Source organism: Pundamilia nyererei, unplaced genomic scaffold (genome assembly GCF_000239375.1).
Source record: "Pundamilia nyererei isolate P.nyererei 1_Seehausen unplaced genomic scaffold, PunNye1.0 scaffold00250, whole genome shotgun sequence".
Classification (NCBI taxonomy): Eukaryota; Metazoa; Chordata; class Actinopteri; order Cichliformes; family Cichlidae; genus Pundamilia; species Pundamilia nyererei.
Window position 1 is genome coordinate 199,987 of NW_005187651.1, and position 26,055 is coordinate 226,041.

General features: G+C 41.2%; 2 protein-coding genes across 6 annotated transcripts; one reads left to right on the forward strand and one right to left on the reverse strand.

Annotated features, from left to right (window-relative positions):
* Nucleotides 1-378: 378 nt before the first annotated feature.
* On the reverse strand, nucleotides 379-14,498 carry LOC102202541 (ectonucleoside triphosphate diphosphohydrolase 7-like). Of its 5 annotated transcripts, XR_312174.1 has the most exons (15): nucleotides 13,464-13,641; nucleotides 12,730-12,830; nucleotides 12,294-12,479; nucleotides 11,336-11,541; nucleotides 8,697-8,847; nucleotides 8,342-8,445; nucleotides 8,159-8,218; nucleotides 7,881-8,029; nucleotides 7,618-7,784; nucleotides 5,993-6,194; nucleotides 5,757-5,876; nucleotides 5,557-5,642; nucleotides 4,237-4,398; nucleotides 3,221-3,511; nucleotides 379-3,057 (listed from the first exon to the last, which is right to left on the reverse strand). XR_312174.1 is itself a non-coding variant. In XM_005749587.1 (14 exons), the coding sequence occupies exons 2-14, from the start codon at nucleotides 12,735-12,737 to the stop codon at nucleotides 3,295-3,297; spliced, it is 1,818 nt and encodes a 605-aa protein (XP_005749644.1). In that variant the 5' UTR covers nucleotides 12,738-12,827; nucleotides 14,436-14,498; the 3' UTR covers nucleotides 379-3,294. The 5 variants fall into 5 exon arrangements, 4 of the variants coding, with proteins under 4 accessions (XP_005749644.1, XP_005749643.1, XP_005749642.1 ...); XM_005749587.1 differs by lacking the exon at nucleotides 13,464-13,641 and adding an exon at nucleotides 14,436-14,498 and having other exon boundaries at nucleotides 379-3,511; nucleotides 12,730-12,827; XM_005749586.1 differs by lacking the exon at nucleotides 13,464-13,641 and adding an exon at nucleotides 14,436-14,497 and having other exon boundaries at nucleotides 379-3,511.
* Nucleotides 14,256-23,371, forward strand: LOC102202260 (mitoferrin-2-like). The gene is made up of 4 exons (XM_005749583.2): nucleotides 14,256-14,775; nucleotides 19,104-19,332; nucleotides 19,652-19,708; nucleotides 20,127-23,371. Exons 1-4 carry the CDS (start codon nucleotides 14,440-14,442, stop codon nucleotides 20,705-20,707), a joined length of 1,203 nt encoding a protein of 400 aa, XP_005749640.1. The 5' UTR covers nucleotides 14,256-14,439; the 3' UTR covers nucleotides 20,708-23,371.
* The last annotated feature ends 2,684 nt before the right edge of the window (nucleotides 23,372-26,055 follow it).

Here is a 26,055-nt window from a genome sequence, read left to right on the forward strand (position 1 = left end):
ATCATAGGAAAAGTTGCTAATCAGTGTCACTGTGGAGATGAGTGTCTGATTGTGTCACTACTTTTCTACAGTTCCAGCATGATTACACTGAACCCTCATATGCAGAGTCCAGAAACAGTGAGTGAATGAACGTGGCTATTGCCATTATTTGTATACAGTCTTTGATTTTAACATGGGTCTCTAGGGGAAGTGATTGGACGGACTCACTTTTTCAGTCAGCCATTGGCTGCCCAAAATGATCCCGTGGCTATTTTGGCACTTGGATGTTGGATTTTCATATCCAGCAGTTGCTGCTTTGCTTGAACACAGCTAACATCATTTCATGTCTGCAGTTAGTTCTGTGCATTGCGTGAGGTGTGCTATCAAGAGTCAAATCACTTGAATTACAAAGAACCATTTATTGGGATTGATTCGGTTCACATTTACATTAAAAGTACCACAATTAAAAACATTGAAATCAAGTCTCCTCTTCAGTGAATTACTGTTCAAGATTGCACAATGCCCAGCTCTGGAAAGACAGTCGATGACTGGTCCTCCGTCAGGAGTCAAAATATCACAGAAGCTGCAGAAATCTTAAAAATTCTCATCAGGATGGATCAGAAAGAGGTTTGCAGTTTTTTAACATAAGAACTGGAATGAAACAAAATGGACCTGTTGGCACTCAAGTCTCATTGATTAAGAATATAAGAGTGAAAGTATTTGTTGCATACACATGGGAGAAACGTTACAAATGAACACTGACGATTTGATGAAGACAAGTCAGAACTCATCTATACGAGGAGCAGCAGAACGGAGAAAACAAGAGAACATATTTAACGTTCTGAAATGACGCAAAGCTCTCAAACGGCTCCGCTTGTCTAAACAACAAAACATTCACATTAGCACCACTTACAGCTTACAAAAGGACAGTTTTCTTTGAAAACAATGGAGTCATCATCGTTCAGCTGGATGAATCATGCCCCGTCCCACTGACAGAAATCGCTGTGAGAATCTCTGAGCCATACATTTGAACATTTAAAAACAATCCACTGTAGGATCTATGATTTATATGACTTCTCAGGAAATGTCACCAGGTGTGGCTCAAACACATATTTCTATCTTCATGGTTTGCTGCACAGCTCCATCAGCTTGTCAGCACATGTCACTCAAAAACAAACAAAAAACAAAACAGTGATTTCAATTTACAGCTATACAATACAGTAGACACAGAATGGAATACACCTCTTTGTCTGCATTAGGCTCTACTCCTAAAAATGGCTTTAAAGTAGTTCATCTTGATATTCGAAACACAGACTGAGAGCTGTTCTGTACTTTCGTTCATGTCCCAGTATCCATCTAAGCCTGAGGCACAGGAAGTGTCCCTCCCCCTTTCTCTGAGTTATTGCATTCAAAAATCAGACAGCATCTGCTTAAATCAGGCCTGCAGGTTCTTCTTCTGCTTTCAGTGCCTCTGTCCAGACTCTGATTAAGCCTCCTTGCTTATTTCAGCTAAAAAGCTTCTTGGCCCTGCCTACCCTCTGATTAAAATTTGGTTGGACGGGGGTATTGGCAGGACAGCAGTGGAATTCAAGTATCAAACCATGGTCTGAGGCCAAAGTGATGCAGCTGACATCATCAGTCTGCAGGATTGCTTTGAAGGAAATCTTCCCATCGAGACGAACGGAGCTGTGGGTGAAAGCCGATCCTTGATCATGGAGGAATGGTGACAACAAGCTTTAAATCAACTTGCACTAACTTATAATGAAATGCCAGTTTTGGAGAAGTGAGCAATTGAGCTGGGCACGAGGGCTGAAACAAAAATAAGCTCTCAGGTATGAAGCAGCTTAGGGTTTGTTACAGATGTCATTTCACAGATAAAGGGCAGGTAACACTGGGCTACAGAAATGATGGCGGGGGAAAGCACAGGTCATGTAGGATACAAAAACCTGTATGCAAAAGTGGCAGATTTTTCCTGGTATTTCTCATCTGCAGCAGCCACTGACACAGGTGAGTAATGTTTGGCATGTTGTGGCATAATGTTGTGTTTGTGTGATATTTGGAGATGTAAACAGCATGTAAACAGGATTCGCGTTAAAACGGAAGTCGCTCTATAAGCACATGCATCATATACCATCCAGTCATATATGTACACAACCTGTCTCGTGATGGGTGGTCCATATAAACATCTGACACTCATTCAGCCTCTGCCTACTCTCAGCTCTGCTCGCATTAAAGAGCTCAGGCTGCCTGGGTTTGTTTCATATGGACCCAATATGCTCATTTTTATCCTTTGACTGTACCAGAGTAGCTCTGTATCATTCACGCCTAAATATAATCCTTATTTAACTCATACTGGGCCTCAGTGGAGCCCCCCAGTTCATCTTCTATCTAAAGTGAACTGCTTTCGCTCTTGCAACCTTCCCTTTAAGCCAGCGGGGGCTTCTGTGCTCACAGTGAGTGTAATGTGCCTGAGATGCCCATATTTGGGCTATCCCCTGTCACTGACATCATACAGAGCCAAGGGTAGAAAAAACAATGTCAAACTGAGTGTTTAAATCAGTCTGAAGCCTGAGCTTTTACCCACAGAGATTATTGCCCAGTGACTGACCTCATTACTTGACACTTTTATTTCATACGACCACCAACCACTGTAACAGTACATAGGTGGGAAAAATGTTAAGGTCCCCTTTAAGAACTGAATTTTTGCGCAACCGCTTTGACTTTCAATATGATAAAACAAAAGACAAAACAATTAGATGATAACGAATGATCACTCCCTCTGCTGTCCTTTTAGGTGACTTTTCCCCTCCAGTGAGCCCATATTGCAAAATAATCTCTATCCTCTCGTGTTTTCTCCTCAGTCAGCAGTGGAAACATTAACAATGACACCACATCCATGTTAACCATCCACACTGCCTGTAACCTAGAAATAAGATATTTGAAGGAATGGGTAGCCCCCCCCCCCCCGAAAAAAGGAGTGGTTTGATCCTGTAAACCTGGGGTGATTCTTTTCATCCAAAGTGGTCGTGAAGAGAAGAAAGTGAGCCCAGAGTCTGTCTCTCCAGTCTGAGGTGAGCTCTGTACGATCAAAGGATATACAGAGGTGTTTGATTTCGGGGCTCATTAAACTGTCTCCATGTTGCGATGTTTTTGTCTGGTCTCCTCTTACATCATAATCTACCAAATCACACGCTTTTCCACTGAGTAATTTCTCCCTTCCTCAACTGTCCTCCATACTCACATTTTTCACACACAGTGAGGCACATATAAGACTGTATGCGATTAGTGTGGAGCCTCCCGTCCCAGACATATTTCTCAGGGGAGGAGAGCCTCTCCCTCTTCCACCCAGAGGAGGTTCAGGACCTCGGCCTGCCGCTGCTCCCGCTGGTGAATCCTCCGCAGGCGCAGGATGTAGAGCAGGATGGCCAGCACCACCACCAGGATGCAGAGTGAGAACAGGTGGTGGTTGTAGACGAATGAAGAGCGCAGCCAGCTGGGGTGGTTCTGCCGCAGTGCTTCCTGCTGCAGGTCCCTGGAGAAACAAGCGGGGCAGAGGAAGCACATGTTTAATCCAAAACAAATCCTTGCTAATGAGCAGAGCAGCAGGAGCAGCATTCTGTTTAGCTGGTGTATTATTTTTGGGGGGCAGGTTTAGGGAGGTGGGAGTCAAGTTATAACTTTCTGTAACTGTTTCATTTCACGGATGTAAAGAGGATGTTTTAAAAATCTTTTCAGGTAAACAAACTCTGTTTATATGATGCACTGTGATTGTTATTATTAATTTGTGGCTCTCTTGCACAGCGTGTCTTTTGTCCCCCACCAGTCAAAGCAGTTAGCTGCTCCTGTCTCAGCCTGGACCTACTGGAGGTTTCTTCCTGTTAAAAGGGAGTTTTTCCTTCCCACTGTCACCAAGTGGTTGCTCCAAGTGATTGCTGGGTTTTTTCTGTATTACTTTAGCGTCTTTACTTTAGAGTCTAAAACCCCTCGAGGTGTCAGGTGACAGTTGTTCTGATTTAGTGCTTCATGAATAAAAATGAACTGAATAGCTCTATAGCTGATTTCAGACTGTGACAAGATAAAGACGTAAGCCGTGTTTTTCATAGCGAGCACATTCCTGTGACACATCTTGTGTTTTTTCCCCAAACAAACCTACAAGTTAAAAGGTAACTCAGTGCAGGGATAACAGGAGCAAATCAATGAAAGTACATACCAGCGTAAGTTAGTGTAGAGTTAAAGTGTGACATATCTGACAGTTACCTGAGAGGCAGGAAGCGGGTTTTGTACAGGATGGCCCCCAAAGTCCACTGGACCTCTTTGTCATAAACCAGCTGGGCTGTTTTCAGGTTCGGGTAGTTGGTGGGGAAACGGAAACCAGAGTGTAACACTTCATACACCCAGGCTGACTTGAAGCACTGATACCTGGGGTAAAAACAGCACAATAATGGGTCAGAGGAGGATGAAAGTGACATCTGAGGGCAGGAAAAACAAAGCAGCCATTTAGATTTACAGCTGCAGATAGAGTCATGCAAATGTGCACCACCTGCAGGCAAGAAAGGGAATAACTTTCACAACTTTGCCACCAGCAGTATATCATTCTTTCAAGAATCAAAACACAGTCTGAAGAGTGATGTAGCTGACATCATTAGCCTTCATTTGCCATTTCCCACTGAGACAAACAAAGCTGTGGGTGAAACTCTACGACTGAAAGTGGCAAAACGATGGCAGCAGGCTGTTACATCAACCTGCACATAACTGCAAAGCTATATCAGTTTCTGGGGTGAACATTTCAGCTGGTACATGACGGTAAGAGTTGCTTTTTCTCCTTTTTTCATGTTAGCGATGTCACATCATAAAGACTCGCGTGTAAAATTTGAGTTTGTTTGTGTATTTATACAGAATTTATGCATAATTTATAGTTAGTGACGTAAAGAACTGAGAAGTGAGCAATTTGGAAATATTTGTTCTGGTTTTTTTGTTTACTGTCCTCGAAATGCTTGGATGTGCCTGTGGCTCCTGGTGTTACTGAAATAATCCACTGTTGTGCATTGGTAGAAGAATTGGGTCAGCCTTACTTACCAAGAGTTTATGGGCTGAAAATCAAGTTCAGAGAGATTTGTTTATATGTGGAAAGCAGGAGAAAAGAAGTATCCTCATTTACAACACACAATATGATCTGCAATTAACTGCAGTTTGCTAGACTGAATAAATATGTGTGTATCTTAAACATGTGAAGATTTTAGCCACAAACATGTCCAGTTCTAGAAATTTGGTTTGATGACAAAAAGAAACCACAAACCAACGGCTGACGTAACTTTGTCCATTTTCTACATATGGTCAGTGAAGTAGTTGGGGAGTAACTGAAGAGTTCCTCCTCATGTGGCCTAATAAAAGTGAATTGGCGATTGTGATAATTACACACTTCACATCTCAGGTTCTGCTCTTTGCTATGAAAAAACTCTCACACAGAACTGGAAAATTCTCAAAAGATGCCACATTTATTTGTGTGTGTCGTTTGTGTGCAGGTGTTTCCACGGACAATTTAGAATAGCGTGAATACAGCCAGAAAACTGAACTTACTTCAGTCTGCTGTCGTCTGCCTGTTTGGAGTAAAGGTGGTTTTCCAGACGCTGTTTCAGTGTCGACCACTGGGTAGAGCAGTAGTCCTGTTAAATAAACCGAAACATGAAACTGAACTTTCACTGAACAAACACAGAATGTTAAAATCTTTTATCTAATATATTTGTCTAATGGAAGGACTGGTTTTGTTTGTCTGTTACCATAGAAGCTTTGGAGTATTTCTCACTGTTGTACTGTCCTCCTATCCTGAGCACGTCCTCCATACAGTAGTAAAACTCAGAGAAACCATAGAACTCACTGTTGCTGAAGTTGATGGGAGCCTGCAAAAATATTAGATGCCAATTTTTCTTTGCATCTCTACTTTATAAAGAATCACGGAAAGACTGAGCAGCGATCAATACCATAAACAAAACCTTGCTATCATAAAGGTCCATACCTGATAGACACCTCTTGGTGACATAGTGCCATTATGGAGACCCAGGAAGGGTCGCACTGCCTCCTGACACTTGGTCCAGTCACCCTGACCCCTCAGGTGCAGCGTGCGATTGTCCCGGACTATTGTTTCAGTCAGTCCGACGGGCAGGCAGGAGTCCAGGTACGGTTTGTCCTTACTCAGACCCGTCTGTGTGGTTAGATATCTGGACAATAACATGGAAAAAAAAATAAAATCTACTTCCTTCACTTAGCTACACTGAAAGAATGTGAGGTTTAGAAAAATAAGTGTCTGCAATTAGATAAATCAGTGAATCAGAATTAAATACTTGATCAGTTATAGGATGTTTAAAAGTCTGAATCAACATTGTCAAATCAAGATCATTAATTATTCATGTCATTTTATACACAAAAGATTCACAGTCCTGAATGTATGTGCACTATGTTTCACATCACATGCTCCAGATTGGATTTTAGAGAGGATGTGTGATTGTGTGCAGGGAGATGGTGCTGTTTTTCTAGTTTCTGAGATTAAACCAAGTTAAAGGCAGACAGTATTTTTACAAGGTTCAGCAAAACCTGGAAAGAAGCAAATAGAGAAAACAGCTGTGATAAGTGCCAGCTTGACTTTGGGTAAGAGTAATACGAAAGGCATGAGAGGAAAAGACACCGTCTAGAAGCTGATCTCTTATGGTAACACACCTGGGAGACAGGTGTTGATTTTTGTTTGCTTCAGCTTACTTTTAGAGTAAATATGGGAGCTGTTTAACATTGTTCTCTATGGAAGAGTTGGATGGAGGAGGCATTTATAGGAGAACCTTAATGATAATAACACTGATGAAGGAGGACAATAATGGCTATGGGTAAAACAATGGCTGTAGAGGGAAAACTGTCAACACAGCAGCAGTTGAAAGACAAAAAAATGTGATTCATTTTTGGACTTGTCCCACTCTACCCCACTCTAACCGATCCCACAGACACTCATCATAAACTCTGAAACGGGTGAAAAAAAGCATGAAAAGTGGAACTGAAGAAAAACTATAAAAAATATTGAAAAGATAAATACAAGCTCAATAGTTTCATGTCTTGGCTTCGTTTTAAAGTCTGAAAGGTGTCTGTAGGTGAACGTATATGGAAGCAGTTAGAGTTAAAAGAGGGGCAACTTAAAAGAGGGTTTAAACACTTCTCTCCATTGAAATACATTATAGATTTTGTTGAATAAAGTTGAATATTTCAAAAAATATAAAAGTTAGAAATGAGAAAAATACAAGCAGACATGTAGAAAAGAAGAGCAATATAACGGTGGTTGAATGGTTTTTCTAAGTTGAAGGTGATAGCTGGTGAAAAACCTACACAATACAGGATAATAATAATGAAAAATAATAACAAAGATTTGGATTATAATGCTGTGAATGTTTAATCTACATTCACACTAATTAGAAGTAAAGTGAATGTTATAATATATTGGCTATAGAATAATAACAACTGCCTGTAAATATCAGTTTTACAGTGTAGCTCTGTCTGAAGGAAAAATGAGACACATATAAGTTATGCAGCTGTAATGCAAAATGTAGATATTTGCAGGTATCTCACAGTGTGCTTCAAGCATAAAAAACACATGTGACTAACCTGTTCTTGGTGAAGGTGCTGTTAAAGAGCTGGTCCTCGTAGCGCTGCCTGGCCATGTTTCCTCCAAAGCCCAGGAACGTGGTGACATACACTCGGTACACGTGTTGCGTGTGCTCGACATCACAGCCCAGATTAAACTCTGCGAGGAAGCTCTTCCCTGCCTCCTCCTGAAAACCACAGGCGTGTTACGCTAATGCAGACAGGAGCAGCCTTCCAGGCTACATCACAGGCAGGACAGGTCAGTACTCAGTGTATTTCCTTACTTCTTGAGGTGAGTTGAAGGTGATGGCGCTGGGCACCTCATAGGCGATCTGAAGCGAAGCTCCACCCATATCCATGATGCCCACTGTGCGCCGTCTGCTGATTGGCTGCTGGTTCTGAGAACTTGTCGTCACTTCGACTGTGGCATCCTCTAAAAAAATTTTTTTTTTTAAATATTAAAAAAATTCCACCCCCCCAAAAAATAACAATTTTGCATAAAACACACGTGAAACAAACATTAGTGTGAGTTTGGTAAACATCATGCCTCCGTCACACTCACCCTCATCAGGATGGTCGAAGCGGCCCAAGACAAAGTTAATGCCAATCCATGCATACACTCCTACGAGGTCACAGGAACATGTCGTTTCACAGTGAGGAGACACAGAAACAAGCAGGCAGCAGTTAGAAGTGTCAGATTTAAAGAGTGCCACTATCAGCAGGGTAAACAAGACTGTCAGCTCACCTTCCTGTTTCCCAGAGATGACCTCAACATGTGAACGGGAAAAGAGGAAATCAAACTCCAGGGGGACATCGGTGACAAGATCCTCTATAATGTCTGCTTGCTGCCTACATGCAGAGAAGTACAGCATAAAACGGGAGGTTTTGTTCACAATATAGAAATACAGAACAAGTGAGGAAAGCTGCAAACCCTTCATTTACCAGGGACAGCCAATCAGAAGAAAGGTGAGGGAGACCATATCAGCTTTACTAGAGTAGAGTCAAATGGTTCACAGTGGGAGCTGGAAACAACCATACCAGGTCTCCCTTAAAATACCATTAGATTAAAAACTGATGCTGTTGCGTGATGTTCTGTTTACCTCTCATGCAGCAGCCGCATGCCAGCAGTACAGAGGATGTAGAGTGGAGTCTCTTTGTGTTTGTTCTTTGGGACATGAGCAGCAGCAAAGCTGAGGAGAGGGTGGAGGTAGTCACTGGCCTGCGTTGGTGTGGTTGCCAGAGTAGAGATTCCTGAGAGAATACACACACACACACAGTACAATCAGGTATAAAATACAAAATTCAGAATTTTTAGCTAGTTATAAAATCAGAGCTAGCTAATGCAGAAAGCTAATACGTCGCCCATAATGGAACAGAAAGAAAATCTAATGCTGTCAAGATAAGATGAAGTTGAACAGGGTGAATTTGGGTCATAAAATGACTAATAAATGACTAATATATAGGTATAGTTGAGGTTTCACACAAACACTTTACATGACATGATCTAAAATATATCAGTGTGTTTTGGTAGGAATAAATGCTGAATGATATGAAAAATCTGGAAGTATTTGATGCAGATCACTGAACTAGACAAAGCTAAGACATCAGCATTATAACCTTACACACCACACATCAATCATAAAAGCCTTAAAAGGAAAATGATTAGAATGGTTGTCACACAACGATGTCCCGGCATTCAAAGGGTCAGGTTTCCTTTAACTGCAGCATTCGATCTAATCTGCCTGCTGTGGCAGAGATAAAACAAAGTCGCAGGGACTGAAAGCTCCTCACCACTGATGTGACTAATTATTAAAAGGTACAGTGTGTAAAATCTAGTAGATTGTTTTACCCCTCCCAATTTAGTGCATAATCCTATTGTTACTCAACATGCCAGGTGTCTATTTGTTCTGGAGGAGGCTGTGAACATTTGTGGAAGGAGTCGGATACAAGTCGGGAGGGTCACATATCTAATCTGCTGACATTAAGTAATTGTGATAATATCAGCCATGGATAAGCACGTATAAGCATTAATGCACAGATCTGTGTGTTAGAGCTTTGATTTTAGTTCAGGAGATGAGGCCTGAGGTGAGGAGGAAGAGGATGAGGTGGAAATGAGGGAAGACAGAAAAGTGATGGATGAGACAGATGAAGAGGAGGAGAACGACATAATGAAAAAGAGATAAAGAAAATATACATGTACGAATATTAAATGGTCCTATCATTTTAATTTTGGGATCTTTCAATTAGAAGTGACTTATACGGCAGTGTCTAGTCACATACATAAAATAGAATTAAGTGTAACACCACCAAGTTCACTTTGCATGGGAAAACAACTGAAGCCAAATCTGTTTATCTTTTTCCTACTTTCTGTTTTCCATCATGTTCTTTCCAGATTCACATGCTCTGACTTTCACTTTTCTGGCCGTGAGCCAAAGGGCAAACAGTGAATAAGAAATGATCTCGCTGTCGCCATCATCTTCTGTCTCACTGGCACCGTCTGGCACCAAAAACAAAACAAAACAAATAAACAATCAGTCTTTGCCACTTTGTTTCTGGTCTGTACATAAGGCTTAAACAGTTACAGTTAAGCAAATCTAGAAACAATGTTTCTTCTAATTGCTCATTCATTTACGTGAACACTGTGATTCATCTTATGCCATCCGACTTTGATTTACCTCGACTGCTGAGCATAGCCTTTCCTAAATCTTTCTGGGGTGGCTGTAGCTCAGGTGGCAGAGCAGGTCAGCCACTAATCAGGTCAGTGGTTCGATTCCAGGCTGCCTCCTGCATGCCAAATATCATGCAGATACTCAGAGGGCCCGGTGGCGCCAGTGTCCGGCAGCCTCGCCTCTGTTAGTGCGCCCCAAGGCAGCTGTGGCTACAATGTAGCTTGCCATTGCCATGTGTGTGTGTGTGAATGACTGAATGTAGTGTGAAGCGCTTTGGGGTCCTTAGGGACTGAGTAAAGCGCTATACAAATGCAGGCCATTTACCATTTCTGACTGAGTATAAAGAGAAATTTAGTACTCTGATCTGCTCCTGTTCTGTTAAGGGTACACCATTTATACAAATGTAACATTTCCTGTATATGTTTCAAATTAAAAGCCATTTAGCATTTTAATACACAGAAACTGTTCAGTTCTTATAAAAAGCCTTTTGCAGTCAAACTTTTGCAAACTAATTTCCATCTGAAAAAAAAACATTCATAAAATTATCAGTGGCTCACAAAACTGGTCAATAACTCACATGTTATTCTACCACAGCAGATAATAAGAAAGGACGTCTATACTACAAGAAAAAAGGGAGAGAGAGAGGAGGATACACAAGAGTGCAGACAGTAGGATGTGAGGAATATGTAGGAGGATGAAGGACGATAAAAATGGACAGACATGACTTTTCAAATCCAGACAAAGAACTTTAACCACACATTCATACAGTGTTTAATTCTATATGCTCTAAGCACTTCATCTACCCCACATCCAAGGCCAGCTAGGAACTTCCACTTGACCTAAAATCCATGTCTTAAAACTTTGATACGTAAAGAAAGGCCCCAGCCAATCAGTAGACCTGAACTAGAAACATTGTGGCTTTGAAGTTCTAACCACTGTACACCATACTGCCTGGGGAGTCGCAGAGGATCTATTCATAAAACCAGTCTAACATTTGCTCATGTAGAGCTATACGTTCTCAGCAAGCTTTCACACTCTGTACAAACTCCGAGTGAGCTTTGCTTACTCACCAGGCTTGATCTTCTTGACGACAGTGTTGCGGCTGCGGTCCCTCATTTGTCTGATGTCCAGTAGGGTGTGGGGGTTCCCGTTATGGGGTGGCCAGTAATACACAAAGATCCTGGAGCCACTGCTGCCACAGTCCACCACGATGCCATAATTCAGTGAAGGGTTGAGGATGTCAGTAGCCTCCATAGACTCAGTGAGGGAGAGGTATCTGAAGGAGAGCAAACAGAAACATTAGGAGATGAAGAATATACTCAGAAAACTGCACTTATGTACCAAAGAAAGCACAAAGGTGTCAAGAGCTTAAATAATATCCACAGACATGCTTCTTCCTTTAAATCCGCTTGAAACAAATGTTCTACACATTCATACAAAGAAACCGCAGAGTGCATTTACATTTTTCCAAATGATCTCCTTATTTAGTATCTTTCCCTTGTTTACTGAGGAGAACACCTGCAGTCAGTCCCACACACTGAGTCCTTTCAACAGTGCTCTCAAAGCTGGTTATCTGTTTACCATGAGCTTTCCACTCGAGCACACTTGAAAGAGAGGAGGGCCTGCATCATTTTAACTCAAAGAGAATATGATCGACATGGCGGCACTTAAGAAATTCTCTAGACTTCATTGCTCAGATTACTGATGGCTGATTATGAAATGCACCTAAATTTATGGCATGTTTTGGCATGCTGTTTCACCCTCCTATTTCCTTAGAGCCATGCTTCGTTTAGCTTAGCTTCTACAACACTCACTGGAAAAGGTTTTGGGACTAGATTTTTGAAATTGCATTTTCTAACAAGACAAACTAACACAGGAAGACAAAAATCTATTAAAGTGAGCCCAAAGTAGCATATAAGAGGAAAACACGTTACCAAAAGGCTTCCAGATTTGCAAGAGGCCACTCTGTCAGCCTCTGTGTACGGCTCAAATGAAATGAGTTTATTTGTTTCATTTCCGTCCACTCACTTGTTAATTTGGGTCCCAGACCGTCGCTGGGTGCCCCATAGCTGCCTTTGGTAGGTTTCCAGAAGGAAGAAGGCAGAGGTGATGAGCAGCAGCAGCAGGAGCAGAAGCCTCTGTCTTGGGGCACAGCCCAGAGACAGCAGGGACACGCTGCAGTACCAGGAGGCTGGCAGGCAGGACAAAGTAATCCTGTGGAAGACGAAGACACAGCAGATACTGTTATATACAACAGCAGCCATTCTGACATGAAACAGTAGGTAAATACAAGTTTAAGTTAATTAATTAATTATAGGCTCTGTTGTGTTAAGTGCTGAGCCCACAGTAACATAAGTAGTAACACCTGTGTTTCCCACAGCCATGGAAAAACATTTGTTAGCGTGCCAAGCATAACGGCTTCTCAGGAATACTCTGACAGCAGAAACTGTTATCGGTTTATTACCTTGCCATGTGTCCACGTCAGCAAAAGTACAAAATGTCACAGTCGTCACCTCATGGCGGCTGCAGGCTGATTATGATGTTGTCAACTGAATTTTTTTTCTGCTGGAAGGGAGTAAGAAGGGGGAGGGGGGGGAGAGAGGCTCAGCGGACTTAATGTTAATGCCCTGTTGTCTAAATGCACGTAAAAATAAAAATAAAATAAAAACTTTACAACACAATAAATACTTTACTCTAGTCAGCTGGCAGCCTGTACACTAGCAGACCTAACTAACACTGTTTGTCTTCGTAAGGCCTTAATTTTACTTGCTACAACCTCAAAAAAATCGAATTTATTTGTAACACTTGCAAACAAACAAATTACTCTAGCCTGCCTGCCAGAACAATAAGCATATTGTGCTTCAAATCTGTGATATGTTTTTAAATCCCGTGCTGCACTTGTTAGACGCTGTCGTTAAATAGAAGAGGACCATTTTAGTATAATCTCTCTTTTTTTCCACGGGTCAGTGTAACTAGCCTACCTCTCAGTTATATAAGCTAAAACCGTTACATAAAACACAATAACTGTAACCCAAACCAAATAACAGAGGGAAAAATACATTATATGCTGTATTTATTTATTGGCTACAAATGTAGCTATCATTGTTAATAACTGTTCAATTACAAACCGGATACGTTTACGAACAACTGATAACCATCACAGCACCCGTATGCTATCACTCGCTCTTATAAACGTACCTACAGAAGCCTCTTCTCCACCATGGCAGTAACAGACATTAATAATACTTGTTTGTAGTTCGACAGATAAGACAATACGACCCCTTATTCTCTCGCCGCATCACCGTAAATTATTAGTTTAGAGAACACGACGAGGAGACGGAGAGGAAATGACCGAAATTTCCGGTTAGCCGGTTGGCTACGTCATCAAACACGAAAGGCGAAGGCTTGCTGCATTCAAGCCTGTAGGAATAATCAGAACTATGCAATGCGGTGGAATGGGAAATATTTTATTTTTCCGACATATGGGAATTATTTTTATTACAACAACTAAAATCATAATATTAAAAATACATCAGACTATCGTAGAGTGTGTATGTACGATCATACACTAGCAATATTAATAACAATAATAATATGTCTATAACATTTTATAGACTTTTTTTTAATCAAAGACTGTTTATTTTATCTTGAAAAATCAGTAAGTTGTGTTTTCTCCAGATCAAAAAGTCCATATGACATATGATTTTGTCATGTAAAAAAACAATATACCCTTTTGCTGAAGTAAACATATCAGTATTAAAGAAAAATAAAAGAAATCCCACAAATGCCCTAACTTTAAGTGTAGATGTGTTTCGTTCAAGTCTACGTTGATGCGTAATCTGAGACGTCCCGTTCCAGCAGGCCCATACGCGTGATAAAAAGAAGTTACAAAAGACGAGATTTAAACTCCACCCACTTTACCTACCCGCCCAGCCCAAACTGGCTAATTGGAGCGAACTGTCTATGATTGACAACTAGTCTAGCGAATCAAATTCATTTGTTGGCGTGCAACACTCACAACCAACCCATCCTTCCTCCTGGTTCCCGGTCTCTCTGCAGCTGGCTGCCGCGCACTTTCTATCCCCGGCCTGCATTCATAAGCTGCCGGGAAGAACGCGCCAACAGGCAACCGCCGGATTTGTCCATATCAGTAGGACTAAAGTCACTTACCTGAATGGAAGCGGATGGTTTCATGTCCCGGCGAACGTCGGTGGAAGCAGCGGGCGTCGATAGCCGGGTCACTGGCCCTGCAGCCAGGGCAGAGATTCGATGGTTGGGCGGCAGACTGCTGGGAACATCGGGAGGATTTCATGTCTCATCCAGAATGGCGGGGGAACAGGACTTTGTCTCGGTGTCACATCGGTCTACTCTGGAGACCTTGACTTCTGTCGAGACAGAAATAGACTATGAAGGACTGCCTCAAGGAGTATCCACCAGCACACACATGTTGGCAGGTGCCGTTGCTGGAATCATGGAGCACTGCGTTATGTATCCCGTCGACTGTGTCAAGGTATAAGAGCGATGGAATATAATAGGCTACGAGTTTTAAAGTTTGTCGTGCTCTGTTTTTGCAGCATTGAGGGTAGCAACTGGTTGTATAAAGCCGAATCTGACGCAGGCCTCTTTACAAGCCTGAGCTCGATTAACGCCAGCTTACAAGCTAACAGGGGGTAACCTTGCTAACAGAGGTCAGTTAAATCAGCTACGTTACCTAAACCTAAAATTATAAAACTCAGAATTCTCAGGCGGATGCAGTGGGAAGCTTAATGTTAGTGTGTATGTTTACCTTTACCTAGCTTTGATTTGGAGAGATAACTGATGTGTTAGGCTTGATAGTAGCTCACTGAGGTGCCGTTAGTGTGGTAACCGGTGTTGTGCCAAAAAGTGATTGTCTGCCAAAAACTGATTTCCGGTATTTGCCAAAAAGCGATTGCTCATATTTAAAGTGCTATAAGTAACTTGTTGGGCTATAATATGTTAAACATATGTCAAATGCATCCCTTATGGATGACATAAAGTCATCTTGAGCCACAAACAACATTCGTGTAGCAAGATACAAGCCGCAATCAGTTTTTGGCAGCGACTTTTATATAATCTTTATTTATGCAGTAAAAAATAATCTCATTAACATTAAAAATGTATTTTGTAAGAGTAAGTTGCCCAACAGGACAGCAGAAATGGCAGCAAATATTACAATAGTTCTGTAAAAATATTTTAAGTGGGGATAATCAAAGGACCGGAAAGGTTATAATGTAAGTACAAGTTGTAAAGATACTTAAAAAACAGATAATTTTTAAATTCTTTATGTAACCCCTTTGTATCCCCTGTTCACCGAAGTCTATTTACGAACATACGTAAAGATATTACACATAAAAAATACACAGAAACACTGGAAATCAGTTTTTGGCAGACAATCACTTTTTGGCACAACACTGGAAATCAGTTTTTGGCAGACAATCACTTTTTGGCACAACACCGGCACCTCAGTTTGTCCCAGATTGTTAAAGTTTGTCCCTAACATGCATCCTTTATCGCACAGGGTTTGAAATGTGCATTTTTGGTGTGTTTTCTTTTTTCAATTTCAAGTGGACTCGTAAATTTACACCTTGCTACACAGCACTACTTTCCCACGGGTCCGATACACTTAAAGAAAGTTATCACTTAATCCATTAACTCCATGGACATTTTGTGTTGCTTTGTCCAAAGCCTTCAATTGTGCTACGTTTTAAGTAAATGGTTAGTATCGTAAAAGTAATCCCGAAGAAAATCCAACAGGCGAGATTTTAGAATTAACTTTGGAGTTCACATATGGTCAAAGTCTGATATCAAAGACGTAACCGTAGAGGACTAAACGGAAGCGATACTGGGGACAGTTGTTGCTTTCATTCATTTGCATTGTTGGAGCTAACTTTATGGTTGTAGACAACATCACTCTTTGCTTTACTTTGGGAAAACACTTTGCAGAAACTGTCAAAAAACCACGGTGAAGAGTTGGCTGTAGTAACTGAGTAACTCATTTGGGTCATTAGTCACTGGAGCAAAAGTCAATGACACACTAGTTAAATGAAGCACTCCTTGGCAGAAGAGGGTGTGGCCCTGTGCACAGGCTTCTTTCTCAGAATAACTGGATAGTTTAGGATTTTCTAACCATGTCTTCCTATGATATAAATGTCTGTGCCAACTGTGAACAGCTGCTTGTCCCATGCTTTAGCTAGAAAAGTTGAGTAGATTTAAGGATTAGAGGAGGAACTGACTAGTCAAATCTTAGCAGTCAAAAAGCATTTCAGCAATCAAGACAGTGTCTTCCTTTGTAAGCTTAGTGCTCAGTATGCGGCCTGTTATTTCCTTTTTGTATCAGGAGATAAAGAAGCAGTAATTCTGTGGTTTCTTATAGCGGTGGTAAATCAAACAAAAGGCTTATTCACTATAAATTCCAAGTTGAAGATTTGGTGAAAACAAGCTCAAGCTTTCCCTTGCAGGACCTTTCATCAGAATCACACCATGATCAGCAGATGTTTGTTGAAAATGTTTTGACTTGCAGATTTGTGGTTATTCCAAATTCTTATTAACAAGGATGTAAATGTGCAATCTGCTGCAGTGACAAGTCCTGTGCAGGTCATTTTAACTGGTAAAAAATGATGTTGATCACTTCATCATTTTTAGAAAGCCTTTAACAAAAACATAGAGCAATTAACATTCAGACCTAATGTCATTCCTGGTAGGATGTCAGCTACATGTGCTTCGGGTGTTTTAATTTATAAAGAAGACTTTAAGTTGAGAATTTCGTAAGCCTTTCCTGGCCTTATGTGTCTCAAGACTGTGTCGCTCTTCCAGCAACAAAGCTGAAGTAGAAGGAAGTGGATTACAAAACTTTGTGGTTGAATATCTTTTGTCTGAAGGAACTTTGGATTTTCTTTACAGTAAACTTTTAAAGACAACTTCCTTTTACTGCTAAGGTTTGTTTTTTCACAACCTGTTTCCTGCTGCCATCATACATAGCTGGCCAGCATCTTTATGTAGTACTGATCGTTATGCTTCAGTCTATTCTTCTCACTAAATTCAGTGTCTGTTTCTTCATTGCTTGAAGGCAGGCAGAAAGCATTATCTTACTAATCTGTTTTGGTGAAAGAAGTTTCTTTCACCAAAATAATATCAGGAATTCTTTTTTTTTTTTTTGTAAGCGAGTTTTATTTACTCAATCGACACATAGTTTGAGCTTTTTCATACATAAACGTCTATTTTAAGCTAGGGAAAAAACAAATGCAGACTTTTTCCTGGGTGAACCATTAAAAAAACCTTTTGAAAAAGTGGTGAAATATGTAGCAAAATGTTACAAACCTGGTGGCATTTGCTCTTTTGCAGGGCAAATATGACACTATTGAGTTAGTGGTATACAGTGAAGTAAGGCTGAATACATAAACCGGTGAACTGTTGTCATTTTTTTTCACTACCAGCTGCTGCTGTTGTTTGCTGCTCAGTGCTGAGGACGTGGACGTTCTACAACAGTCTTGAATGCACCGCTCACATTGTGGATGGATGAGCACATTCTGTGTGCGTTATCGTTTCCCAGAAGCACAAACCGGGAAAGTCCGTGTGAACATTTTGCCAAGAGGAAGATGTGCTCTCTGCTCTTCTGTAAAGCAGCTGGAAAAACTTAGGATTGTGACATGTTAGGGGGCTGAAAATATTGCTCATTGCTTTGGCAATCTGTTACTAGGCATGGGCAGCAAGTCTCAGGTCTACCCTGGGGCCTAGTCCCAGTAAGAAAGGCCCAGTCGGAACACCTTACCCCACCTCAGTTGCCTCCTTTTGGTGTGGCAGTGCAGCGGCTGCACTCTGAGCCCCTCCCAAATGACTGAACTCCTCACACTATCGCTAAGAGAAAGCCTAGTTCGCCTTACAGCGAAAGCACATATCCACAGTCTTATTCTTTCGCCTTTTAATTAAACTTTCAATGATAGCATTAACAAAAGATCAGGCCGAGATTGAGGGATTTATAGTGTTTCTCAACAACAACACTCCCTCTGGTGGCAGATGGCTGCATAACAGTAGGACACAACTATTACACAACTATTTACCAGCATTGGGTGTGAAGTAAAAACAACTAGTATATGTGATGCTGACTAGTGACAATAGCGATGATTGGTCGACTTGTCACGCACATCCCTGTCTGTTACTTAGGTGGTCAGATTCATTTATTGTCCACCAGTGAACAGTAGTACTCATTCATGGGCAAAAACACTGATTGAACTCAGATCTAGTTACATTTTCTACAGTGATATGTACTTCCATAAACATTGGATGATTTCCAGTGAAAAGGCTGTTAAAATGACACATACTGCATGATATTTGGACACAGAAGTGAAACCGCGCCATCTTTGTCATCCAACATCATTTGTCTCAATCCTTTACTATATTAGGAGTTGTGGGTTTTGTTGTTTATGACAGGCTTCCTATACTGTCGTCATTTTAAAAAGCTGCAGTTTTCAAAACGCAAGAGCCTCTTCTAAAGATTAAAGTAACTTTGTGTTGCATCAGGAACTGCGGCCCTGTAACACTTCCTCCATTTTTATTTTTTTCCTTGTTTGTTGTTTGTTCTCTTTGTTCTTCTGCATCTTTTCTGCAAGAATGCAAAAGTACGCCTGTTAACTTTGAACAAGAAATATCACAATATCCAATTCCAAGTGTTTATAAAATTGAGTGGGCTTAAATAAAAGTTTGTATTTATTTTAAAAATACTTATTATTCCCACCCAGAACGTTAAAAGGTGGGATACAGATTGCAACATTATTTATTTATTTATTCTTTTCAAATTTTTTTTCCTCCCCATTACCTTAGACTCGCATGCAGAGCTTGCACCCAGAGCCGGGCGCACGCTACAGGAACGTGATGGATGCCCTGCGGCAGATTGTACAGACTGAGGGCGTGTGGAGGCCGATCAGAGGCGTGAATGTACTGGCAGTGGGGGCGGGGCCTGCCCATGCTCTCTACTTCGCGTGCTATGAGAAGATAAAGTTCTCGCTCAGTGACGCTATTCATCCTGGCACCAACAGCCACTTTGCCAATGGTAAGATGTTTCCCAGTCAGCAAACTTTGACTTATAATCAGTGGTGCAGAAGTTTGATTGTGTTTTCTTTTTTCTTTCTTTATTTTAACGAACAGAAGAATAAAGAAACAGGAAATTCAGTAGAATTTGGTAGAAGGAAGTTACACTTGACTCTGTGACTGTTTATTATTGTCAGTTTGATTGATTAAATTAATTTTTTTTAATTAAACTAGAGCCAGTTATGCTAACGTTTTTAACACACTCCTTGTAATGTGTTCAAAATATTTGGAGAGTCAGTGACATCTTGTGGTTAAAACTTTTTTTTTTGTCTGTTGTGCAGGAGTGGCGGGCTGCATGGCCACAGTGCTGCACGATGCCATCATGAACCCAGCTGAAGGTAAACTCTCCTCCTCCATCTCTTTGCTTATGTCAGCTCAGCTGATGTGCATGCAGTCACATGTGATGTATTCTGCACAGTAAAGACTTGGTGTTGACCTACTTAAAGAACCTCCGCCTACTTCAGGTCATTATAGACCACGTGGTGTTTCTGTGATTAGGACACTTGGTGGAGCTACAGGCTCAAGCTGCAGACAATAAAAGAGCTTTTTACAACAGACCAGTCTGATGATGACAGTCACACGGAGTTATGCGTTTACTTGAGAAGGCTAACATTTTGTTCTGTGTGAACAATTAATTCTGTGTGAATATGATTGGAGGGATTGATAAGAAATGGTCATTAGATCATAGAAAACACGTGCTTGATCAGGTATTATTGAATGTGATTGAGGAAGCTGTGTCCTGTCTTTTTCTTTTAGTTGTGAAGCAGCGAATGCAGATGTTTAACTCACCTTATCGTGGCGTGGTGGACTGTGTGAGTTCTCTGCTGAGACACGAGGGCCCAGCTGCTTTCTACCGCAGCTACACCACCCAGCTCACGATGAACGTGCCCTTCCAGGTGCTCCACTTCATGACCTATGAGTACCTGCAGGAGCTTCTCAACCCCCACAGACAGTACAACCCTTCCTCCCACGTTGTTTCCGGTGCTCTTGCTGGAGCCCTGGCTGCTGCTGCCACTACCCCCCTCGATGTCTGCAAGACCCTTCTCAACACGCAGGAGACTCGGGCCATTCACGTGATCCAGGCAGAGGCAGCGACGGGAGCTGGAGCGGTTGCGTCGGCCTCTGGCAGCCGCCAAATCTCTGGCCTGGGCGAGGCTTTTCGGACGGTGTACAGGATGGGAGGCTTTCCAGCCTTTTTTAAAGGCGTCCAAGCCCGGGTCATCTACCAGATGCCCTCTACTGCCATCAGCTGGTCTGTCTACGAGTTCTTCAAATACATCCTCACTAAACGGCAGCATGAGAGAAGGCTGCATGGAGATCGGGATGGAGACAAATAAACGCCTGGAAACACGACTGGGTATTAGCATTTCAGAGGTTTTTTGCACCGTAGCAATCACTGTTATGGGTGGTGATTTCTGAACATCTGAAGGTTAAAAAATTCTTTCTGATTTTTTGAGCAGAAAGTCAGTTATCATCTTGTTTACTGATATCAATTATGATATCTGTTCTAATTCAAAGCGGGTGACTACATTTACAACCAACAAAAGTAGCCTCTCATTATAGAGGGTTGGCAGATGTCCATCTGCAAGAAGATTGCCCTGAAATAACAGGTTCTTGTTCCAATTTTCTTTGAGTTTTTTTTTTTTGTTGTTGTTTTTTTTAACTTTTATTAGTGTTTGACCCAACAAACTCTCAACATGGGCATCCAGAAAGGAAATCATTTGTTGTGGCTGAGCAGTGTTTCCCACAGATGTTGTTTCTAGTTGTGGCAGAGAGCGTCTACTGCTAGAGAGTTCCATGTACCCTTTGTTTAACAAATTATTAACACCTCTACAGATATTTTTTTGCCCACTAACTCATGACACCATAAACTTTGGTGCAATCAGCTGCATCGCCAATGAGACTCCGCCTCAATCCCGATGGGTCTCTGGAGCCGACAGCTGCAAAACTCCAGAAACTGTAAATTTGTGTTCATCCTTTAAGAAGTAGCTTAATGATATTGATAACCAGCACAATGGCATAGTTATCAGAAAATCAACTTTCTAAATAAGTGAGAGGGACCACTGGTAAATTGGCTAAGGTGCTGTTCTCTCAAATGACCAGAGAATAAATGAATAAATAAACCCTTGAACGAGTCACCATCAGTGTGTGGGAAGCACTGCTAACACACTGAAGTTAAGTCTGGATTGGTCCCACCCGTTAAGGACCCCCCAATCCCCCTGACTCTTATGTATGTTTGGGGGGGAAAAAAAGACTCAGGTTGAAGTGATGGCTTTGAGCTTTAGTTTGAGGGTGTTTATACTCCTAATGAACTTGGTTTTGATTGTAACATTTTATAAATACCCCAGAAAGGGTAAAAAGTCCCACACTGATGGGAAGATGCTAGAATGGCCTTAAATCTCAGCAGGTTAAGTTACTTAAGAGCTGCACTGTGGCTTAGTTAAGACTCATCTCCTGACTGCACATGTTGGGGGGGATGGTTAAAAGCATTACTGCCATTGCACCCTCTGACCACAGGGGGGTGCAGTGTTTAATTGCCATCCTAAAAACTTGAGGACAAGTGGAGATTAGATGAAACTTTTAAAACAAGAACTTGAGCTTCGTAGCTCACAGCCTTGAATAACTTTGAGGGACATCCGGCAGAGCAGTGTTTTGAGGCCAGGTCAGGCCGCCTCTTCATCAGATGCAGACATTTGATTCCTCCGGATCAAAACTTTGTTCTGGTTCATGTCCACAGAGTTCCTTTGAAGGAAGTGTTGTGCAATGTTGTGATGTCCTCTTTTTGCACAGTGTTGGGTTACTGAATCAGTACTGTCAAATGTACAGTAATGCTTGGCTCAAAATAAGTGACTTTAGTGTGGGATCACCTTTATTTTACCTAACCCTCTCTGTCACGTGTGTGACACACAAATTGTTGTTTCTGTTTTGGAAAACAGAATTGGGTTTGGATCGAAGATTTAGCGCTTGAGTGGAACGTGTGTGTGTGTGTGTGTGTGCGCGCGTGTAAACTACATGGTTTTGGAGGTCAGTTGTGACTGAGTTTATTTGATCTTAGCACAGCTGTTGTCCTTTAATTGGAAAAACAGTTTGAGGAGGAAAAAAGTATGAATTTATTGGACTTTTTATTTCCTTTGCCAGGGTCATCGTGTCACTTCATGTCTTTGCTCTAGAAAAGTGCTTTTTCTGTTGCAGCCATGAGACCGGGCTTCTGGATTTTTAAACCTTTTTTTGCCCTCATTATCACACGTGGATGTGCGGAAAACCATATCTTTAGTAGAAGCTGTACAAATAAGGTAACAGTTTTTATATCACTGCAGTCATGATTTATTTTTCTTCTGTTTTTCCAGCACTTGAAAAACTTAAGTTGTTGTCATATTTAGTGCAGAAAAGCAACTTTGGAAAATAAAGAGAAACCGAGGCAACTATTTAAATACACGCCTACAGTTAGCCGCTATACAGCCACGCACAACTACTACAGAGATCACTGTATAACAGATATAGATTTAATGTTTTTGAAGCCATAAATCTAAAAAAACATTTTTTACTAACATGCATAAATAGATTGTTAAAGCTCCAAATATGAGGCTGACTTCTATGCTGAATGATATAAATTTGAACTGTGAGTTTTGTCAACTGTGCTGTAAAAATGCAAGTTTTTGTAGTGCACAAAATCCTCACCTGGATGATAGGGGAAAAACCAAACTGTATTATTTTAAGAGCAGCGACACCTTATGTATCTGTGGAACAAAATAAATAGGTAAAGAGTATTTGAGTGTGATTGTGGGACTGATCCTCACGTTTCAAAGTTGGGAAACCAAAGACTGAGAAGTAGAGGGGATGAACTGATGGTTTGTCAAATAGCAACACTAATGTGGAACGCTTGTGCGCACTTTGAAAGAGTCGCCTGTATTTTGTGACTTGTAAATAAACTCGCTAAGGCAGCTCCTCGCAGAAGCAGGGACTTCTCTTGGTGCTGGCTCGCCAAGCGCTGAGGCTATCAATGTGTCTGCTGGTCTTATTTTTCCTCACCCTCACATTACAACATCGACACTCCGCTTCAGTATGTGCACAGTCTGGAGACTATTCATCGATAGAGATACCCTCTTTTGGTATTGACTGATACACGCACACACTCTCTACTGGTCCAAACTTTTATAACACCCCAATTTTTCCAGTTTTTCTATTGAAAATTATACAGTTTAATGTCTCATTGCACAAATAAGCAATTGCAGTTGAAAAGAAATCATGGAATCAATTTCTTAGACCTAGATGTATTCTAAACCTTTGACTCATCAAAGGCAAATATAACGGCTGAACACACCCGTGGCATTCTTTCGACAATAGAAATGAAATGTTCATAAAGTTCTTCCCATATCTGTTGCAGAAGTTCCCATAAGCATGCGGCACCTAGGTTGCTTTGCTTTCACTCTTTTGTCCAGTTCATCCTAAACTAGCTCGATGGGGTTTAGGTCTGAGGACTGTGCTGGCCACTTCATGGTTTCAAGCGCCCCATCTTGTTCTTTTTTCCTGAAGTAGATCTGGGACAGCTTGGGCTACATTTTGGGTCATTATCTTGCTGTATGATGAACCCCTGAACAACTAGGCACATACTAGAGGGTATACCATGGTGCTGCAGAATGCTCTGGTAGCTGTTTTGGTTCAAGGGCCCTCTCACTCTGTACAAGTCACCAACCCTGGATCCAGCAAAACAGCCACAGACCATCACACTTCCTCCTCCATGGTTGACAGTTGATGCCACCCACTGTGGAACCATTCTTTCGCCTACTCAACACACATTCATCAGTCCATATGACCTTTTTCTAGTCTTCAGTAGTCCAGTGTCAGTGTTTCATGGCCCAGGCAAGCCTCTTTGTCTTATTCTGACGTCTTAGCAATGGCTTTCTTGCTGCCAAACATGCAGCTCGAAGTCTTCTCTTCACAGCTGAAACAGACTTGTTTACTACGACCACTATTAAGCTGTGCTTGAAGCTGTTGTCCTGTGAGCGACCTATCACGTAAGCTGTTAACTCTCACAAACTTGTCCTCTGATTCATTTGTGCTTTGTGTCTGCCAGACCTCTTCCTGTCAGTTTGCCCAGTTTCTGAGAGTCTTTTGATGGTAAAGGAAACAGACTTATTTCTCTGTAGGAAACACCTACCACCTATTTTTAAGTGTTGTGATGGTCTGTCTCTCTTCCATTGTTAATTGCCTTTTTCTCACCAGTTTTGTAGCAACACACTACTTTCTGCAGTACAATACTGTTCAACTCATGCTCACGAGGGAATGGTACCAGAAGTTCAGTAATTCGAGGTGTGATCCTACTGGCTCTTCCACCTCCACACACTGTTATCTCTCTCAGTAATCATAAGTCTGTATTATAACATGAGGTATGTTTTTTTTCTCTCCTTTTGCTTACAGTATAAAAACATTCATGTTGATAATACGGAAAAACAAAAACCACAAAACTCCCTGAAATGTGCTTTACAATGTGAAATTCATTTGGCTGGTTTCTGAGTTCTTTGAGAAAAAGCTGGAGATTCAAAAGCAAACTGTTTTCCAAGTCTTGCTCGATGCAGGATTTTTAGCTGCTTGACATTTTGGTGCGCCAAGTTAAGGCCCTGCAACCATGTGAAGAAAAACCATATATGGACAAGATCCAGAGGCTGCTTTGGCTCGTCAGAGCCCGTCTATGATGGACTGTGGTAAAGTGGAAATCTTTTCTGTGGTCTCACAAATCAAAATCAGAATTCTTATTCATTTTCTTCTGGAAATCTTCATTGTCAAGTCTCCATGGGTTAAAGAGAAGTGGGACCATCTGGCTTGACATCAGGACACAAAGCTAAGCGAAATCCATGGAAAGTAAATCTTGCATTTCAGCTGCTTAGGTGTTTTATAGATGGAGGCACGAGGTGCACATATTTGGACTGGTTTAACAGAAATGTTATTTGTGGGAATTCTTGAACATACAAGCTTAAAATGTAAAAGTTGTTTTGAGTTGTGGGTTAATAAGCATGGCATAGGTAATGTGTGATGGTGTCATCACCTCAAATACACAAGCTGGCAGCCAGAGGACATCTTCACCACAGAAGCTCTTGTTTATTACAGGAAAATAACGGCAAATGCATTCTGCACATAATCCAACAGTGTGGCTCTGTAGTAAAGACCTGCGAACTGATAAAAGAATCTCCGTGTTTTTGATCAACTGATAGCATCAAGGAAGACACAGCACTTTCAAAGCAATGGTCTCCTCTGTGTTTATCATATGATCTGTTGTCTCTGTGCTATTTTTAGTTATACACAGGGTTTAAATGTCTGTCAAATCACTGCACTATATGCTTTTAACAGTGTCCTAGCCTCTTTGAAATCAAAGTTGTATCATTTATCATTTATTATTTATTATTTATTTATATAACACATTTAATTATAACAGCAAAGTTGCCCAAAGTGCTGTACAAAAATACAAAATAACTAGTAAAGTAACTTATAATATTAGTAACAAACATCAAATACCAAATAACTCTCCTACTGTATTAAAAGCCAGTGAGAAAAAAAAGGTGTTTTAAGATAAGATTTAAAAAGATTGACAGTAGGAGCCTGTCTGATGTGAGGGTAGATTATCCCACAGTTTAGGCACTACGACCCCAAACGCTCGATTGCCTCTGTGAACCAGCCTCGACCTTGGTAT

What these genes read in the sequence shown, in the direction of transcription:
- LOC102202541 (XM_005749587.1), bottom strand. An exon ending in CTTCGACCATCCTGATGAGG is followed by an intron (nt 8,030 to 8,158) that starts GTGAGTGTGACG and finishes AAATTTTTTTAG; the next exon opens with AGGATGCCACAGTCGAAGTG. An exon ending in GCAGACGACAGCAGACTGAA is followed by an intron (nt 4,399 to 5,556) that starts GTAAGTTCAGTT and finishes TTTTTACCCCAG; the next exon opens with GTATCAGTGCTTCAAGTCAG.
- LOC102202260 (XM_005749583.2), top strand. Translation starts at nt 14,440, where the DNA reads ATGGAAGCGGATGGTTTCATGTCCCGGCGAACGTCGGTGGAAGCAGCG. An exon ending in CAACAGCCACTTTGCCAATG is followed by an intron (nt 19,333 to 19,651) that starts GTAAGATGTTTC and finishes TCTGTTGTGCAG; the next exon opens with GAGTGGCGGGCTGCATGGCC. An exon ending in CATCATGAACCCAGCTGAAG is followed by an intron (nt 19,709 to 20,126) that starts GTAAACTCTCCT and finishes TTTTTCTTTTAG; the next exon opens with TTGTGAAGCAGCGAATGCAG.